Source organism: Papio anubis, chromosome 3, assembly GCF_008728515.1.
Source record: "Papio anubis isolate 15944 chromosome 3, Panubis1.0, whole genome shotgun sequence".
Classification (NCBI taxonomy): domain Eukaryota; kingdom Metazoa; phylum Chordata; class Mammalia; order Primates; family Cercopithecidae; genus Papio; species Papio anubis.
In genome coordinates, this window is record NC_044978.1 from 36,468,849 (window position 1) to 36,489,895 (window position 21,047).

General features: G+C 37.1%; 1 protein-coding gene across 5 annotated transcripts in view; it reads right to left on the minus strand.

The window, feature by feature from the left end:
- Positions 1–2,243: 2,243 nt before the first annotated feature.
- The window catches only part of ARFIP1 (ADP ribosylation factor interacting protein 1), a 129,161-nt gene continuing 110,357 nt past the window's right edge, over positions 2,244–21,047 (minus strand). For 4 of the 5 annotated variants that reach the window (XM_017959135.2, XM_017959134.2, XM_021938870.2 and 1 more), the window contains one exon: positions 2,244–4,108. In XM_017959135.2, the coding sequence (XP_017814624.1) occupies positions 3,953–4,108 (156 nt within the window). In that variant the 3' untranslated portion in view covers positions 2,244–3,952. The other variant, XM_021938871.2, reaches the window with a different exon arrangement.

Consider the following 21,047-nt stretch of genomic DNA (forward strand, 5'->3'; position numbering starts at 1 on the left):
TGACCTTGGGAAAGCTTTGAAATAACGCAAAATACAACTGGTCTCCTGATCAGAAAATAGCCTCCTCACAACTGGATAGTCTTAGCTGATGTAAAAATTTGTAGTCTTGGCCGGGTGCGGTGGCTCATGCCTGTAATCCTAGAGCTTTGGGAGGCCGAGGGGGGCAGATCACGAGGTCAGGAGATTGAGACCATCCTGGCTAATACGGTGAAACCCCGTCTCTACTAAAAAAAATATTAAAAAAATAGCCGGGTGTGGTGGTGGGCGCCTGTAGTCCCAGCTACTTGGGAGGCTGAGGCAGGAGAATGGGTGTGAACCCGGGAGGCAGAGCTTGCAGTGAGCTGAGATCGCGCCACTGCACTCCAGCCTGGGCGACAGAGCAAGACTCCCTCTAAAAAAAGAAAAAAAAAATTTGTAGTCTTAAAGGGGAATTCGATTTTTTGAAATGCCTAAATTTGGTTAAAATTGAGTGATCAAAGATTTCAGGTAGTTTCAACTCTCCCAGGCAAACTGAAAGGTTAAAAAAGAAAAAACAGAAAGAGCTACTGGCAAAGGATATTTAGGGCAATTGCAAGTAGTTATTTAAGTAGTACTTCACAAAATTAGCATCAATTATACTTGAATGCTGCAAGGAACTAGCAACTCAGACAATTTACTTTTCTTTTTCTCAACTACAGTCATCTCCAGTGAAAGCTAAAGGCGAATAGGCACATTCTGAGGTAGCTACATTATTCTTTTAATTAACAGTTCCATGATTAGAAGAAATTTATCTTCAGTTTTTTTCAATATATATCATTTTACTTTATATAACACTTTCCAAGCTCACCTGATTCCTTTTGCAGAATACTGCAAGTTAAAGGCCAGTGGAGAGAAAGGCAGGCATCTTGCATACTTTGCAATGTACCTAGTATGAAGCCATTTGCAGGGAGATGGATTTTTTTCCCCCAATGGGGAAGATATTTAATACACATTAACTTTAGAAGAAACTTGACACTTTTGACACACTGATTTAATTATGCAGTTGAAATGGCAGGATTTAAAGGGGAATTCAAGTATATAGTTGCAAATACTCATGTGGCATTACATTTGGAGATGGGGGTTGGCTAAGTCAGTTTAACATATTTTGAAGCCTTGATAGTTTCATCTGTAAAAAAAGTGTGTTACATAATCTCTAAGGAACCTTCTAGTTTCACACGCTATTGGATAAGCGTCAGTAACATTATCAGTGTGTTTTGAATATGGGAAAGATGCTTCTTAAAGCCTAGATTTCAGCTAAATTGCTTTTGCAAACCCAGATAGTTCCTGGACCCTAAAATTTGGAAGCTTTGGGATAAAAAGTTTAATTTCACAGACCAGTTCCTCAGTGCATTATTTTTTTCTAGAATAACAACTTCTATTTTAATGAGAGAAAAGCCAGCCATTTCCATCCACTCCCTGCTCTCACACCCAGCATCCCCAAACTCTCCAGTTGGTGACTCTTCAGCCTTTATCTTCCTTTTTTTCTCTTTTATTATTTCATTTTATATATACAGTACTGGCTTAAAAAATATACTAAACATGTGTATGCTGTTACAGTGTAAGTTGGCACAGTCTTTCTTGAAAGCAAACAGGCAATACATTACAAAGTTTTAAAAGTGTGTATATACTTTTAAGGGCCCATTTTCACTTCTAGGAATATAACCTAAGGGACTAAGTAGGTAAAAGTGCAAAGATGTAAATGTATGTTATATTAAAGGATATTCAAAATAGAGCTTATAATATTAAAATCCAAAACTAAAATATCCAACTTCAGAGGTGTTGGGTGGTTCCATGCAGTATTTATTCACTTGGGAAGGTAGTTATCTTCTATTACTTGAAATTTTCTTCTAATTCTTTTCTATAATGAACATAAATTACATTCCTAACAAAGTAAATGTGCCATTGGCTAAATATATTGATTTACTTTTTTCTTTTGCTCATGTGCCCACTATCACAATCATGGGTATTTTAAATTTATTCTGAAAAGAATCAATCCATGAAACGATTTAGCTCCTTAGCTACAATAACTGTTATTGAAATGTGGTTAAGAATGGACATGTTGAGCTCTCAAAAGAGATTCACACTGAAAAAAAAAAATAGCTTACTGAGATAAAACAATTATAAGTGACAGAAGCACCATTTTTTAAGGTTCAGAAAAGACAAATCATGTGTCTTCAGAATTTCCAAATAGTTACTTCTTAAACTATGAAGGTCCAGAGAAACAATTTACTGCAGCAAACACTTTTAATAAGAATACAAAATTCACACCAGAGGCACATTCTGGGGAATGTAAATGAACTATCACAAGTAGTAATTCTGCTGGAAGAATAAAATAAGGCTCTCTGAGTACAAATATACAGGAAGGAATGATTTAAAATAGGTTTATGATTTACAATCACATTACATTGTATTAAGCGCTCAACACAGGCATATTAATTAAAAAGCCACCTAAAAGGCATTTGAACATATATAACAAATCTTACAGTCCACAAAGTTCATGTGTAACGGTTATTTTAGGTACTTCATTTCAACACAGAAGAAATGAACAGGCGAGGGATGCCTCTAAAAATATTAATTTATGTCTATGACAAAAACTGAAAGAGCTTTACATTGAAAATGGATTACACTACTGACAGAACCATGTAGTGGACAGGGCAACCACATGAACACAAAACCAGTAGTGCCGAGCAACTAAAACAGTACTGGCCTTTCCAATCCTCTTTCTTCCTGGCACCACCGCACTGTCCCACATTACCTCTTCATTACCCAAATCAAAGAATCCTTCTGTTTTCCCATTCCTCAAAAGGAATGATGAAAAACCAAAGAGCAAACTCAAAAGATGATTTTTACCATAAACCTCAAATGTGGCTTAACAAGTACAAAGAAACCCAACATTTATACGTAGTGCTGCTTTCCATGGAAGGAATAGACACATCAAACATTATCCAACAGGGGTTTCTTTATGGATTTTGTACATTGGTTGAACAAGAATTACTGTATCTGAGAAGGCACATATCTGTGATTTAAGGCTTAAACGGTATTGTTACATATATGGAAGTCAATAAAAGCTGTCTATGTATTCGCTTCTATCAAAATGGAATTGACCCAAAAACTAGTTTTCTAAGAACAGATTTCTACTCTAGAAACCATCAAGAATTTCCATTCCCATGTCCACCTGTCAAAAAAAAAATTCTCTTAAGCAGGTTTTGTTATGAACCAAAAGAAATTGCAAACGTAACTGTCCAATGACTTTGGGTGAGGCAAATTCATAAGCTTAAAAGCCTCACAGAAATGACAATGTGATTTCTGTGTCTTTAAAAAAAAGTCTAAACAAAATTACAATGGTACAGATTCATTTTTAAAAACGTATTTGCCACAACTCCACAAGCTAACCATTCATTAGAGCTGCTGCCTCTGTGTGGACGCTGCAGGAATACCATATAACTTTACTCTGCAAAATAGTTTCTTTTTTCTTTAATACGTGAAAAGGAATCTCTTAAAGATGTTTAATATATTCATATATAAAATATCTGATGTTGATACAAATCATGTAAACCTCCCTTTGGAAAAGTTAGTTGGCCCTCATTTCCAGGACCAAAAACCTTGAATTTTTATCTCGTCAGTGCAAATCTATAGTAGATGTTTTCAAACTACAGAAATAGCCATCAACCCTCACAATACAAAAGGATTTCTCAAAAAGGAAAATTATTGTGTTCAGATTATAGAAACTATGTTTACATTAAAACCACCCACCTTCCCATCAAATTTAACAGTTCAATTGTTAAAGTATGAAAAAGGGAAAAATTAAAGCTGTTTGTGCAAGAATCACTACAATGCTTGTCACCCCTTCCACTTCCCCCAACTCTGCTTAATTCTTGTTAGGTTTGTTTAGAAATATAACAACATGACTTTCTTTTTATTTTCTGCTTTGATTTCACTGTTCTTCAAGCCAAGATGGGGCATCCACTCCAGGGGTTTTCAATTTGATATGGAACTGTTTAAGTGTCTGTTCAAGCTGCTTCTGATTCCCAGCAAAGTAAGCGGCGATGGCATTGTGGAAAAGGACCAGCTGATTGTGCAATACTTTAACCTGTGGACAGGGCAGAGTTACAAGACCAAGCATTAACACCAATAACAATAAAATGGAAGGTGATTTATTACCTTCCTTAATTAAATAGTGTATCTCTCTTGAAGAAAAGCTGGCTTAATAATGACCAAGTATTTCACACATACCAAGTGTACACTGCCTTGCAGGGTCACTGAGCCTTTGATGACTTTTTAATTACACTAAACAGAACAGGTCAGTTTTAAGATGCCAAAATATATACCCTGTTAAACATTTTCAAACATTAGTGAGAGGATTAATTAAAAATATCACTAAATCCTCCTCAAACTAAGTACATCCAAAATCATGTGAGATATCAAAAAAGGGTAATTATATATAAGTTACACAATGTATGAATAGTGAATATGGACATCATTAAATCTAAGCTTTATGTAAGCCAAATAGGCTAGATACTTTTAAATATTGACTTTCTTTGTAAAGAATCAAGCAAGTAGCAAGTGTTGCCCAGAAAATCAATTTACTTAAAGCTCATATGACTCTCAGTTATTTTCAACTGCTTATTACTTGTGCTGATATCAAGAGTATATTTAACCAAGTCATACTACCTCTATAAGTCTTTCTTAAAGAAACAATGCATCAAAAAGATTTATAAATTGCCTCCTGAGGTTGTTTTTGTTTTGTTTTGTTTTTTGAGACAGAGTCTTGCTCTGTCACCCAGGCTGTTATGCAGTGGCACAATCTTGGCTCACTGTAACCTCTGCCTCCAGGGTTCAAGTGATTCTCATGTCTTGGCCTCCCAAGTAGCTGGGATTACCAACATGCCCACCTAATTTTTGTATTTTTGTTAGAGACAGGGTTTCATCATGTTGGCCAGGCTGGTCTCAAACTCCTGACCTCAGGTGATCTGCCTGCCTCAGCCTCCCAAAGTGCTGGGATTACAGGCATAAGCCACCAAGCCTGGCCATCTGAGGTCTTATTTACAACTGCAAAATGTTCAATAAGAATTCAGATTCCCATCCAATACGATATTCATTAAAACTGAACTTTAATAATTTTAATGATGTAAAAATATTTGAAACATGATGCTAAATGAAAAAACAGAATAGAAAATTTCTGTTTCACTATATTACACACACACACACACACACACACACACACACACCACATTCTCTCTAGCCATTTCTGAAAATGATTTCCAAAACTGAGCTGGTCTCAGTTGCCTCTGCCATTGTGACTGAGTTTCAGATCTCTTCTGCAGAACAGGTTGTCAGGGACAGGTCTAAGGAGCACTTCAAGGGCAATCTGCATTGACAGAGGGTGGAAAAATCACTGTATGATGTTATATAGGAAATAATTTCTTAAGTTAGGCTTAAAAAACCCATAAATTACAAAGAAAAATACTGATAATTAAACTACATTAAAATTTAGAATTTCTTTCTTTTTTCTTTTTGAGATGGAGTCTCGCTTCTGTTGCCAGGCTGGAGTGCAGTGGCACCATCTCAGCTCACTGCAACCTCCGCCTCCGGGGTTCAAGCGATTCTCCTGCCTCCACCTCCCAAGTAGCTGGGATTACAGGCATGCACCACCACACGCAGCTAATTTTTTGTATTTTAGTAGAGACGGGGTTTCACCATGTTGGCCAAGACGGTCTCGATCTCGACCTCGTAATCTGCGTGCCTCGGCCTCCCAAAGTACTGGGATTACAGGCGTGAGCCACTGCGCCCGGCCTAAAATTTAGAATTTCTATTCATCAAAAGATAGTGAAAAGATAAGCTACATACTGGGAAAAGGTATCTGCTTTATATATAACTGGCAAAGAATACGTATCTGGAATATATGAAGAACTCCCAAAAACCAAAAACAGCCCAATTAAAAAAGAGCAAATAATACAGATAAACATTTCACAGAGGAGGAAACAGGAATGGCCAATTACATCTGAGAAGATATCCAGCCTCATTAGGAAATAGGAAAATGCAAATTAAAACTAACATGGGACACCACTTTATACCCTCCACATTAGGAAAACTAAATATTATAACAACTATATACTATTGACAGGTGTAAAAATATGTACAAATGTTTTTGAAAACAATCTGGCATGAACTAGTAAAATGAAAGATACAAATGCCCTATGGAACAGTAATTTTACCCCTAAGAATCTGCCGTAGAAAAATTTTCATGTGTGTTTCATGAAACATGTACAATTATGTTCATGGCAGCACTGTTTTTAGCATTAAAAAAGCAAGAAAACCACCACAAAGTTGTATATACAGGAAAGCAGATAGAGTGGTTTCTTAGCGCAATGGGGATACTATATAGGAGTAAACATAAATGAACTGCAGCTGCATGCATCATTATGGATGAAACTCTGGAGTATCAGGTTAAGCAAAACAACTTGGAGAATGCCTGTGGTAGGATTCCACTTACAGAGAGTTCAAAAACATACATAACTGAATGATATATTCATATGTGGCAAAACTACAAGAAAATCAATAGGAACAATAAACAAATTCAGAATAGGTTTATAGAGGGAGGAGAGCAGAGAGGATGAAGTAAGAGTAAAGCACAAAGGATGCTTCAAAAGTATTAGTATTTGTTTCTTAACTTGGGTGGTGGGAACATGGCTGCTTTTTTTGTTATTTTTGTTACTCTTTTATATTTTGTCTGTATGTTAAACATTCTTTTGTTTATTAAAAAAGGGAAAAAGATTATGAGAGCTAAAGTCTGTCTATATCAACTTTGTGAAGACTTGCACTGTTCACAATGTTCTAATGAACTACAGACATCCCATTTTATATTCAGAGGGAAAAAACCACCTAAAATGTTACTCACCTCCATTCATATAACAGATATTACAATATTGTTATGTGTCAGGCACTACTCTAGGGGCTGGGAATGCAAGCAATCAACAAAAAAGGCAAACATCTCTTCTCAAAAGTTTATGTTCTATTGAGGGAAGAAAGAGAACCATCTAACACATATAATATGTTAGATGGTGATACATGTTACAGAGAAAAATAAAGCAGCAATGTGGAATGTGAGATGTATGTATGGGTGAGAGTTGCAATTAAATAGGAAGGGCTCATTGAGGAAACAGTTGAATCCAGATTTAAGGAAGTGAGAGAATAAACTTTACGTTATCTGGAAGAAAAACATTCCAGACAGAGGAAATGGCAAGCTCAAAGGGCCTGAGGTAGACAGTGTGCTTGGTATGTTTGAGAAGCACCAACAAGGCCTGTATGACTGCAGCAGAGTGAATAAGGGCCTGGTAGATGTGGTAAGATAGATAATGGGTGGCTAGATGGTGCAGGCCCTTAGATATCATTATAAAGATCTGGCTCCTTGTCTGAATGAGATGAAAAGCTACTGGTAGGTTCTAAGCAGAAAAATGACAACATTTAATTTAATAAACATGCAAAAGTAGAAGCAGAGAGACCTATTAGAATATTACAGCAATAACCTGGCTGAGATAATGGTGGCTTGGACTACAGTGGTAAAAGAGGAGATCATGAGAAGAGGTGGGATTCTGAATATAATGTGAAGATGAAGCCAATGGAATCTGACAACAGATCAAGATGGGAGGTGACAGAGAAAGAGAACACTCAAAGATGTGCCAAGAGTTTTGCCCCAAGCAACTGAAAGAATGAAGTTGCATTTACCGAAATGGCAAAGACTGTGAGAGGGGCAGGCATGGAAGAGGAGAAAAGGTGGGTATTAACAGCTTAGTTTCTGGACATGTTTGAGATATCTCTTAAAATAGCAGTTTGGGCTAGAGTAGTAATTTGGGAATCATTAATATACAGATGATATTTAAAGTCACATGACTAGATAAGCTCATAAGAGAGTGGACAGAGAAGTGATTCGAGGATTAAGTCATGAAAAATGAACCTTGACCCTTGTATCTCAAAATACATACAAAATTTAACTTGAAATGGATCATGGGTTCAAGTGTCAGGGCTAAAGCTCCAAAAACTTACAGAAAAAAATAAGAGAAAATCTTAATGATCTTTGGTTTGGCAGAGAGTTTTAAACAATATACACGAAGCATTAATTATAAATGAAAAACATCAATAAATTGGACCTCAAAAATATTTCTCTCTTCAAAAGACACTTACAAAAATGAAAAAGTAAGCCATATATTTGGAGAAAATGTTTGCAAAACAGGTATCAAAGAACTTGATTCTAGAATACATAAAGAATTCTTGGCCGGGCACGGTGGCCCACGCCTGTAATCCCAGAACTTTGGGAGGCCGAGGTGGGCGGGTCACCTGAAGTCGGGAGTTCGAGACCAGCCTGGTCAACATGATGAAATCCTGTCTCTACTAAAAATATAAAAATTAGCCGGGCGTGGTAGCGGGCACCTGTAATCCCAGCTACTCGGGAGGCTGAGGCAGGGGAATCGTTTGAAACTGGGAGGCAGAGACTGTGGTGAGCCCATATCGCACCACTGCACTCCAGTCTGGGCAACACAGTGAAACTCCATCTCAAAAAAAAAAAAAAAAAAAAGAATTCTTACAATTCAATAAGAACAACCTAACCAAAAAGCAGGTAAAAAATTTGAACAGACATTTCATCAAGGAAAACACATATGGCAAATAAGCACAAAAAAAGATGCTCAACATCTTTAATTAGGAAAATCCAAATGAAAACCACAATGAGATGCTACTATACATCCACTAGAATGGCTAAAATTTAAAAGCCTGGACCACAGTTCTTATTGACCAGGATGCCGAGCAACTGAAACTATCATACACAGTTGCTGGGAATGCAGAATGGTATAAGCATCTTAGAAAAGTTTGTCAGTTTCTTAAAAACTTACATGTACCTACTGTGTAACACAATTATTCCACTCCTAGTTATTTGCCTAAGAGGAATGAAAGCAAAGACTTCTACATGAAAGTTCATAATACCTGTACTTGTAATAGCTTAAAACTGAAACAACCCAAATGTCCATCAACCATTTCATGCCAGTCAGAATGGTGATTATTAAAAAGTCAAGAAACAACAGATGCTGGGAAGGCTGTGGAAAAACAGAAACACTTTTACACTGTTGGTGGAAATGTAAATTAGTTCAACCATTGTGGAAGACAGTGTGGTGATTCCTCAAGGATCTAGAACCAGAAATACCATTTGACCCAGCAATCTCATTACTGGGTATATATCCCCAAAAATATAAATCATTCTATTATAAAGATACATGCACACATATGTTTACTGCAGCACTATTCACAATGGCGAAGACATGGAATCAACCCAAATGCCCATCAATGATAGACCAGATAAAGAAAATGTACATATACAATATACAGTCATAAAAAGGAACAAGATCATGTCCTTTAGAGGGACATGGAGGTAGCTGGAAGTCATCATCCTCAGCAAACTAACACAGGAACAAAAAACCAAACACCGCATGTTCTCACTTATAAGTGGGAGCTGAACAATGAGAACACATGGACACAAGGAGGAGAACAACACACACTGGGGCCTGTCAGGGGGTTGCCGGAGGAGGGAGAGCATCAGGATAAACAGCTAATGCATTCGGGACTTAATATTTAGGTGATGGGGCCAGGCGCAGTGGCTCACACCTGTAATCCCAGCACTTTGGGAGGCTGAGGCGCGCAGATCATGAGGTCTAGAGTTCGAGACTATCGTGGCCAACATGGTGAAACCTCTCTACTAAAAATACAAAAAATGAGCTGGGCATGGTGGCATGCGCCTGTAGTCCCAGCTACTCGGGAGGCTGAGGCAGGAGAGTTGCCTGAACCACGGAGGCAAAGGTTGTTGCAGTGAGCCGAGATCCCGCCACTGCACTCCAGCTTGGCGACAGAGCGAGACTCCGTGTCAAAAAAAAAAAAAAAATGTAGGTGCTGTGTTGATAGGTGCAGCAAACCATCAGGGCACACGTTTACCTATGTAACAGACCTGCACATCCTGCAAGTGTACCCATGAACTTAAAATAAAAATAAAAATAACTTAAAAAAAAAAAAGAATTTTAACTTCCAATCTTTTAGAATTAGAGGAGAGAATAAAAGCAGAGTATGCGATTTAACTCATGTACTGGCCTTGCAGGGAGCTGCTGTTAATGGTCTAGAAAGTTAAGACAGTCAGAAAGAAAGTGGGAAGGGCATCCAAAAATTTTTAACTAGCCCTGCAAATGTCAATATAAGTCAGTTTGTTTACCCACCCCCGAGTAGCTGACTAAACACAGAGAGACAGCTCTTTTTGTAGCTGAGGAAGACTCGGCAGCCCACGAACAAAGGCTCAGGCTCAGTATATTTGTTGTATTTAAAATGGCCCCCCACCCCACAATGCAACTTAATCCATGGGAAATCAAAGATGGTGCTTTGCAGGATTGAATTCTAGTTTTCACAACAAAATGATACAATATCCATATCTACAAGAAACATTCTCCCAGTAATTGTTAGAAGATTGATGTGTCAAGCCTTTTAAAGTATACATATGCATCAGATCAATTCCCTGGTATAGAGGGGACCTTCGAGGATTCACAGCTTTGTAATTATAATGTAAAAACAAAAGAAAAAAAACTCCAAATGGAAATGAAGCATAAAATTTCATCCTCCAATATAAGAAGCTATTTTTTTTTTTTTCTAAAAAGCTAATTGTTCTCACTCTGGCTTATAACAAAACAGATAATTTACCTCATTTTTCTATTAGTATTGATTACTGTAATCTAGTACAAGCTTAATTTTGGTAGTGTATCTTCTAAATCAGATACAAATTTACCTAAGAATAGTGTGTTGACTCATCCAATCAAAACATAATGAACAATCCTCAAGATGAATATTCTTTTTCAAGTAAATGAATTAAAAACTTAGAATATTTTCTGCCTATTTTTTATTAACTAATTTGCACTATGATATGCATTTGTATAATATCCTCAATGCCATTCTGCCTGATATGCTACAGAGAATCCTCAGAACATTTTGGTTATTAAATACATTGAAATAATTACCAATTAAAAAGGGAATAATTAAGTAGTATTAGAAAAGCAATTACAATACAACTTTTAAAATAAGAAATTTTTGCAATTTTGAGAATCGTGCTGTTACTATACAAGCAGTTTCAGTAGAACATAAAATTATTATTTCAGTTTATTTCGTTTACTTGGTTTATCAGGTTCACTTTACCAGGCAATTTGACCTTGTAAAGGTCAACCTGGGAAAGATTCTGGTTTCTCAAATACAGCTGGCTTTCAGAGAGAGACAAAGAAAGTGAGGTGATAGGAAGTTCAAATCCCACTTTTAGGAGAAAGGACAAAAAGCCAAAATGTTCCAGGACATATTTCAGGGTCTTTACCTTTTTTCAATTTACTTCTATATTTAAGCTATCAGCCCACAGGAACTGAGGAGCACAGAATGAAAGAAAGAGCAGGTATTTTTGGTAGACTATGCTTTGTTATGGTGGGGGAGCACTAACTTTTGGAAACACCTTCTATATGACACATAATGCATTACCCTTACATCTATTCTGCTTAGCCTCCCCCCGCCCCCACGCACACAGAGACGGGGTTTCACTCTGTTGCCCAAGCTAGAGTACAGCAATACAATGATAGCTCACTGTAGCCTTGATCCCCTTGGTTCAAGTGATCCTCCTACCTCAGCCTCCTGAATAACTAGGAATAATGGTGCGCATCACCGTGCCTGGCTAACTTTTTTATTTTCTGTAGAGACAGGGTCTCGCTATGTTGCTTAGGCTGGTCTCAAACTCTTGGCTGCAGGTGATCCTCCCACCCTGGACTACCTAAGCACTAGGATTACAGGTGTGAGCCACTACATCTGGCCTTGTACAGTCTTCAGTCCTTGATACAGTTGAAAAACAAAAAATAAAGAAAACTCAGAAAGTTAAGTAATTTGCCTAAGGTTAGACAGGTGATAGATGGACTGAGATCTGGGGAACACAGGAATGTCTTATTCCAAGAGTGATCTATGTCCTTTCACCTATTTTAATCTGCTTCTATTCATGGGCAATAAACATTTTAAAAACCTTTTAAACAAAATTTGAAATAGACAAGAAAGGGCAGCAGAGCACTTAAAGGAAAAGTGGTAGTGTAGAAAAGATACACAGCACTTTCAACTTGTTCCCAATTTTGTCTCTGGCCCTGAAGTTGTATTAAAACATCCTTGGGACAAGGACCTAACACAGGATTGGAGCAGACGAAAGAAATAAAAGTTAATTCTTGCTAAAACTATGAAGATTAATAAAACATTAAACTTTTATATAATCTTCCCATATTTACAGAGTAGGAAAAAGTCTTTATTGAACTATTTATGTCCTAAGTTAGAAATGATTTAAAATGATTTAAAATATAAAATATTAATACAACAAAAAGGCAGAGATTTAAAACAGGAGCAAAAAAAAGTTAGAGGTAACAATTATAATGGAATGGCGGCAAATCTGACAAATGTTGAAAACCTAACATCAGAAACAATTACAGCAATTTAGAAATATACTAAATCATTGCAAACTCACTTAGGAAGAACTTTCATAAAGATCTGCCAAACAAAGAGCAAAACCACTACGGCAACATCTGTTCAGTGACCTAAACATATCATACAATACTTTAATTGTTAAAGGGCAAAACAAACTCTAACACTGACTACTAAGGCAGAAAGACAAGCTGGAGTTTTAAACAGAAACTAGGTAACTGAAATTTAAGAGCAGAACTCACAGATGATGCCAAGTGGACTACACTGAAAACTTTCTCTTGCCTACCCAGCATGTATCAATAGAATATAAATAACATTTACAAACTTACTGACTGAAAAAACTAGTGATATCACTACCTTGTCAACATCAAAATCATATAAAAGGCAGTTTATTTCTACCAAATGAACTTTTTCCAAATAAAATTTAAATCATATGACCTTCTTATTCAGGGGCACTAAATTTGTTTAAAAAAGCAATTTCCTGTTAAAATAAGTTATTAGTCTTCATTTATTTAGGGTGGTGCAAAAGTAATTGCAGGTTTTGCCACTGAAAGTAACGGCAAAAACCGCAATTACTTTTGCACCAACCTAGTATTTATGATTGTTACGTTCTTCAAAGCAGTTACTGGCTTTCCCAATAATTCTATGAAATAGGGGTTTATATTAAATGTATGAAAATATTGGGATAGTAGCTGGCTGTAGGAAAAAGGTGTATGAGAAAAAGGTGAAACAAATCATTTTTTAGTAAGAGGTCCCCAACCGCTAATATGTAAGGTATCAACTCCTTTCTTTACTCTTATTAAAAAATATACCATTCTATGCTTTCCTGCCTATCACTGAACTTTTCCCAGAAAGAGATCAGAAGAATATCAGGCAAGAAAATATACCTGCCTTGGCCTTTTATTAGGTTTGTGGGGCATACTTTTATTAGTTTGCAATGGCTTTGGAAATGCCTGTCATGTTAAAGCAACTACTGGTTGAGAAAGAGACACACTATAAAAAATACGGTTATGGCCACTGGGAATGGAGTGAGAGAAGGAAAGATAAATATGAACTACAAGTGGGGTAGAAAAATAGATTTGTACATTTTTCTGATGCATTGGGATAGGTTTCAACAAATCACTGACAAGCAGAGGGTTTAAAAAAAAGTCCCTACAGAAGGAAAAACAAAGGCAGAGTTCTGAAGATAACTGATGAAACATGACCTACAGACTCCAGTAACAGCAGGTCACAGAACAGTGGTGATGTCTTATAATTCTTTATCCAAGAATTAGATACGTTAACACTCTAAGTGCGGAGATTTTCTCACCTTTAGCAAAAAAAGTCTATTGCCTTTTTTGTTCTATAATTTTACAGGGTTAGTTCCCTCTCTTCAATCCCTCCCTCCCTTCTCCCTCTCTCCTTTTCTCCTTCCTTTCCTTCCTTCCACCCTTCCTTCCTTCCAAGAGCTCCAAGTTTAGACATGATCAATACAGCTTCTGTTTTCCAAGGTTATCTTTCCATCTTCTCTCTCTGCTATCTTAACAATCTCACCTTGGGCAGCATTACAGCATTGTATTATACTTAACTAAAAGCAGGGCTGTGGAGTCAGAGAGATCTAGATTTGAATCCTGGTCTGGCTGTGAGACTTTCAACAAACTACTTAACCTCTCTGAACCCCAGCATTATCATCTGTGCACTGGTATATAATCATCTAGATCACATATTATACAGATATAGGTATTATATAAAAATCCTTATATAATCTCCATTTACAGATTATAGTACTCAAAGATTAGTGTCCATCGACTAACTCAATACTCAAATGTAGGAAGGCCGTGCTCTATAGATGCATCCATGGAGCACCTCTAGGGGCAAAAACAGACTAGCAGGCAATCACAACATAGTACGATATGTGCTTTAACTGGAGAAAGGCCTAGGCACTATGCGGAGGAGGGAGGGATGAACACACTTTCAAGTTGGCAGAGAAAACAAAGTATCATAAATTACCATCTGATCTCCGAGTCCAAAATCAATTTAGGTACAAAAGAGTAGGTAAGGAATTGGGTATTTCATTTCATCAACGAGGTGAGAGATATAAAGTTATTTCAAAAAAGTTGGGAGATTGTTACTAACCTAACAGAGAAGTGTGACAATCATGGGCTTGACAGCATTGAATCCTCTTTACAAAACCACACAGAAGTCCATAGTTACAGAATTAGGGGTAGTGAGATCCCAGGAATAGCATGGGAGGCCATAGGGAATAGAAAGAGGAGGGGATCCCACCAATGTTTTCTTTTTTTACCCATCCTATAACTTCTCTCAGAACTTTACCCCATTCCTGATCTCAAGTTCAGAATTAGTCCCTGTACCTTGAGGTATTCACAAACTCCCTATGAAATCCAGAAAAAAGCGATAAATATATAGGCAGGTGTTGGACGGGGTGGAGGGAGTCACTGAATTCCATATTTAGATAATAAGAAACAGAAAGCTCAGGTATCTAGATCTGCTGGAGCTATCTGGTAAGTGACAAAATGGTGTCAAGTCACCGCAGAGATCAGCAGACCCTGTGCTCACCAGCCTTTGGATACTGGGCAATAGGAACCAGTCAAACCAATGGCCCATCCAAAGGAAAAGCCTTATCAAAATTTGTTATGATAAAGCATTACTCTTCTTTTTAAAAAGCCTGTAAGTAGTAATAGTATGCTGTGCTTCAAGAAGGGAACAGATGATTCAACAGAAGTTTACAAATCACTTAAACATATGATCCAGGGTTTCTCCAAGAATTTTTTTTCTGACCCCTTCCTACCTATGCACGTTACCCATTCTTGTGTGGTCCCGCTCAAGTCAAACTGCCTAGCTTACCAGGTACTTTGAGCCCACACTAATATTTTTCTTCATCAAATTCTGTATTTCTTTCTCATCTTTAAGTTAGTGTTTTATATACAATTGATTTTATTTAAATTCTTCCATTAGACTGTAAGTTGCCTCTCCACAGGAAGTTTGTGATAATACCTTATATGGTTCTTTAGGATCAGGCATAATTGCACAAAACAAGCACCTTAAAATACTTAAGGTCAATTTTTTAAAAAGTATCTTTGAAAATTTAAGGGAAGAAATAAGGATAGAAAATCAGGATGTTATTAAGTTTATGAGGAATGAGGAAAAAAGTTATGAATATTTTAACAAAGTATAGGTGAGTCATGGAAAGAAATTAAGGTCAACATGAAAACGCTGAGTCATTACTGAGAGAATTTCAAGAAAAAGTTAAAAAGAACATTGCAAAGTCAAATTCTTAAACACTGCTAGTGTCTTCTGAGACTTTACTCAGAAATACTAATTAAAGGTTTTACTTTTAAGCAAACTGAAGGAACCATAACTACGAAGAACTAAAAAAGTATAGCAATGTCACAGCCATAAAGACCCAGTACCATCATCAACAGCACAACCAATGCAGTTATTAGTGATCTGTTCAAGTATCACATTGATCACTTAAAAAGTCACCTTTATCACAAAACCTGGCAAATCAAGTTGAATAATACCCAAGGCTGGCAAAATAAGTGAAATGTGGATCTGAAGAGCACACATGTGTATCAACCATTAGAACAGATACCTCACAGCAATAATGTTTAAAAAGTAAATTTTTAAAGTGAATTCTTTTCATTCAAAGTGAAAGGAACAATTCCCTCACCTCCAACATATACAGCAGAATAAGAAACTAATCCTACTCTATAGTAAGTTGATGGCTTCTCTGTAGTAAGTTGATGACCAAAAAGGGTTATGACCAAAAAGTAAGTTTGGTCTTATCAACTCTATGGTAAGTTGATGACCAAAAAGGGTTACTACTCTATAGTAAGTTGATGACCAAAAAGGGTTAGAAAAAACGTAAGTACCTTATGATTACTGAAAAAGAACCAAGTCTATAAGAACAGTAATTCATGATTATAAAGCTATCCTTCCTGGAAAGCTTTTCAGTACTGAATACAAAATATCCCTCCCTTACAAAAATTGTCATGCCAGAATCTTAGCACAACTGACAACAAAAACTATATGAATTGGTTAGCTAGGTGTGCTTCTCCCCAGCACCCACTCAGGCTTTCATCCCTACTCACTCTTCAACAATTACCATTACCTTGATTTATTCCAAACAGGTATGGGTTGGATGAGTCTAGTTTAAAAATCAATGTACAACTCACAATTCTTGTTGGTTGCATGGTTTATATAAAGATAGTTAATTTTGGCCTCATTTCCAAAGAGAGAAAAAGGAGGCAATGCAAACCACAAGCAAATTTTTCCTCCTCCACGTGGGTTTAGAAAGACAAACCACTAACAGCAGCAAATGTTGCACCATATGTTAAAATATTCAAAATATTTTCCTCTATAAATGAAAGGTACGATATCGCACTATTTCTACCCTGTCATCTAAGAATGATGTTGCAACAGAACTCACATTCTAAGTTAACTTTTTCTATTCTCTCCAACACAGAATTAATCATCTAATTTTGAGCTAAGAGGAAAATTAAAGACTATATTTGGGAAATACAAGTCTATTTTAAGTCTCAATTTGGAAAAAAGATAAGGCATAGTATTTAAAAAACATTTTCTAGCTAACTTATTTTCCTATCTTTTTAAAAGTATTATTTTTTTGAATACGTTAAGACATATATGTGGTTCAAAATTAAAAGGATACAAAAAGTATACAATGAGAGGTTTCATTTTCATTCCTGTTTCCATTCACCCTGTTCCCTCTATAGGTAACTGATTTTATTAATCCTTCCAGTTTTTCTTTATGCAAATATAAGAAAATGTGATTATACATTCTTTCTTTTCTTACACAAAAGATACTGTATAATAAACACTACTTTGTACTTTGCTCTTTTCATTTAATTGTCTGTCCTGAGGAGCTATCATTAGCATTCTCATTTTTTTAAATAGCTGTAAAATATTTCACTGTATAAAAAAACCAGTTTATTCAATTAGTCCTTTACTGCTGAACCATTGAGTTCTTTCTCATCTTTATAAATAACAAGTGATGCTACAATGAATAACATTGTACCTATGTCATTTCATCTTTGTGTAGGCCCTAAACTACTTCTCCAGTTTCATCCAGTGCTATTTCTTCCCTGTCCCCATTATGCTCTGGCCTCACTGACTGTCAACATATGCTGTTTCTTCTATTTAAAATCTCACTCCATCACATACCTTTACCTCACCCCTCTCTCTTTGTATCTTGGCCCTAATATCACTGCCTCAGGGAAGTCTTCCATGATACCCCAGGCCCTCCCCCACAACACACACACCTGGCCAAGTTCTCTGTATACCCACATGACATTTCTATTTTCCCTTCATCACACTTACCATAGCTTGTATTTACGTAATTGTTTGGTTAATGCCTATTTCTCTTACCTGACTATAAGCTCTATGAGTGTAAGACCATTATACCTCTATCACCTAACTCAGTGACTGGCATATAAAAAGCAATCCACAAGACCTGGCATGGCAGCTCATGCCTATAATCCTAGCTCTTTGGGAGGCTGAGGCAGAACGACTGCTTGAGGCCAGGAGTTTGAAAACAGCCTGGGCAATAGAGTGAAACTCTGTCTCCACAAAAAAATAAAAAAATTATCCAGGCCTTGTGGCACATGCCTGTCATCCCATCTACTCTAAAGCCTGAGGTGGGAGGACTGCTTGAGCCTGGGAGGTACAGGCTACAGTGAGCCATGATCACACCACTGTACTCTAGCCTGGATGACAGAACAAGATCCTATCTCAAAAAAAAAAAAAAAAAAAAGAAAAGAAAAGCCAAGTGCAGTGTCATGTACCAGTAGTCTCAGCTACTTGGAAGGCTGAGGTAGGAGGATCATTTATGGCCAGGAGTTCAAGACTACAATAAGCTATGATTGTATCACTGTACTCTAGCCTGGGCAACACAGTGAGACCCTGTCTCAAATAACTAAATAAATAAAAATAAAAAAAGAACTCCACCAATATTTGCTGAATAAAGGAATAAAATGTCAAAGGTGCCAATTATACATCAGTCTGTCTTACTGTTTTACATGTATTTGTTTTACCTTTAAATATCCCTGAAGCTTTCAGTTCACTCCATTTCCACTATCACTACTGTAATCCAACTACCTACCATCTCCTATCTAAGCTACTATACTTACTCTTAGGCCCTACTAAGATCTATCCTCCATATTTTAGACCTATCATTTGCTAAGAAGTATTTCAAGGGCTTCCACTGATACTAAACTTTTCACTAATATGGCCTATCAGGGCTAGTCTGGCTGTCACTTACCTCTCCAGCTGTTTCTCTATGCTCTGGTCACACTGGCTCCAGTTACATTCATTCTTTCACCATACCACACCCTTTCCTGCCATAAGGCAGTTACACATGCTGGTATTTCTTCCTGGAATACTCTCTGGTTCTGTTTCTCACTTTCTCAAGTGATATTAATGTTCAGCATCACACCCTCATGGAGGCCTTCCCCAACCACTCTTAACTGACCATGTACCTTCCCTTGAGAGCACCAGTCACAGCCAAAATTCAGTCTGGAAGTAAAGTTGCATGAATAAGAGAATGACTCACAGGATCCAAATGTAGGTGATAGTATTTGGCACAGTGTTGAAAGGCAGGTTCTTCTGTGTCCAGCACTATGAACTCCCTGGTTGCTTGTTACGCTTACAGACATCAATCCATAAATGCTTATTTTAAAATTTAGAACCAGGTACTTCTTTCACCTATATAACTTAATCTCACTTTCCCTAGGAGCACACACCAAGAAGTACTACTGTTTTTGCTTTGGAAGTAAAGGTGACATTAAGTTACTGGCATGAATATTTTTAAAGTACTCAAGAAGAAATTGGGGTTCTTTTTCTTTTGACAATAGGAAAAGAGATTTCAAGAATGTATCTCCTTGTACACATTAGGTATTAACATGCTCCTTAAATTTTGGCAACAAGTATCTTTTTTAAATTCTGAGGTTTATATTTTTTCCTCTCAAAGAGAAGTTTTAGTAAGCAAAGAATACCTCTGCCCTCAAAGTTTTCCCAAACCTTTAGTGTATTTTTACAAAAAAGTACTAGGCTTCGAGCATTTTTTCTTTTTCTTTTCTTTTTTTTTTTTTTTTGAGACAGAGTCTCGCTCTGTCACCCAGGCTGGAGTGTAGTGGTGCCATCTCGGCTCACTGCAACCTCTGCCTCCCGGGTTCAAATGATTCTCCTTCCTCAGCCTGGGGAGTAACTGGAATTACAGGCACGTCAGGCTAATTTTTGTATTTTTAATAGAGACGAGGTTTCACCATGTTGGCCAGGCTGGTTTCAAACTCCTAACCTCAAGGGATTCGTCCACCTCGGCCTCCCAAAGTGCTGGGACTACAGGCGTGTTAAATAATATATTAGAAAAGAAATCTTAATATACAGGAATGTTATTGTATTGTGATTATATATGAAACACTGTGAGTGAAAACAACAGTTTTCATATCAATCTAAGATTAGGAATGACTATAAATTTTAAGAAATATTATTTTTTAATTAAGTAACTATATAAATCAAATATGTGTCCAGGTTGATCCCAAGTCTGGTTCATCCTTTTCTGCCTTCTCTGTCATCCTTTAAGTCACTAAAATATAACATAATAATGAAACAAACCTGCATTTAATGGTTATAGCTAATTTAACTGACATTACCTTGGGGTAGGACTATATTTTATACTTCTTAAGAATAAAATCCAGGCCGGGCGCGGTGGCTCAAGCCTGTAATCCCAGCACTTTGGGAGGCCGAGACGGGCGGATCACGAGGTCAGGAGATTGAGACCATCCTGGCTAACACGGTGAAACTCCGTCTCTACTAAAAAATACAAAAAACTAGCCGGGCAAGGTGGCGGGCGCCTGTAGTCCCAGCTACTCGGGAGGCTGAGGCAGGAGAATGGCGGGAACCCGGGAGGCGGAGCTTGCAGTGAGCTGAGATCCGGCCACAGCACTCCAGCCTGGGCGACAGAGCGAGACTCAGTCTCCAAAAAAAAAAAAAAAAAAAAAAGAATAAAATCCTTACTATTTATATTTATACACCAAACTGCTTTGTTGAATCTTCTGATACATTCAGATCCCACTCCCAATATATTCATAGCCCTTAAGATTTATCATTCCCAAGTTAAATTACACCTTAAAGAAAAAATAAACCTTCAATTATTTTTTCACATCTTTATAGTTCCAAGCCACATAAAAAGCTATCTAAAAAAAAAAAATGAGTCGCTTACATTGATCTGCATTTTTTTCTTTAACTTTTTGCCTCCTCTTTCCATGCAAACAGTAAACACTGCAGAAAACAGAAGCATTTCTGAGAGACTATGCTTGCCCTCACGAAAAAAAAAGAGTGAGGTAATTAGGATTCCGCCTTTTATCCTCTCCTAGTTGACTTTCATTCACTTCCATCTCCTTCCAATTCCTGTAGTGCACCTCTAATTCTGGGAAGAAAGCAAACATGCACTTGCTGAATGAGTACTATATACCTGCACCATTGCTAGGCTTTATGAGGGC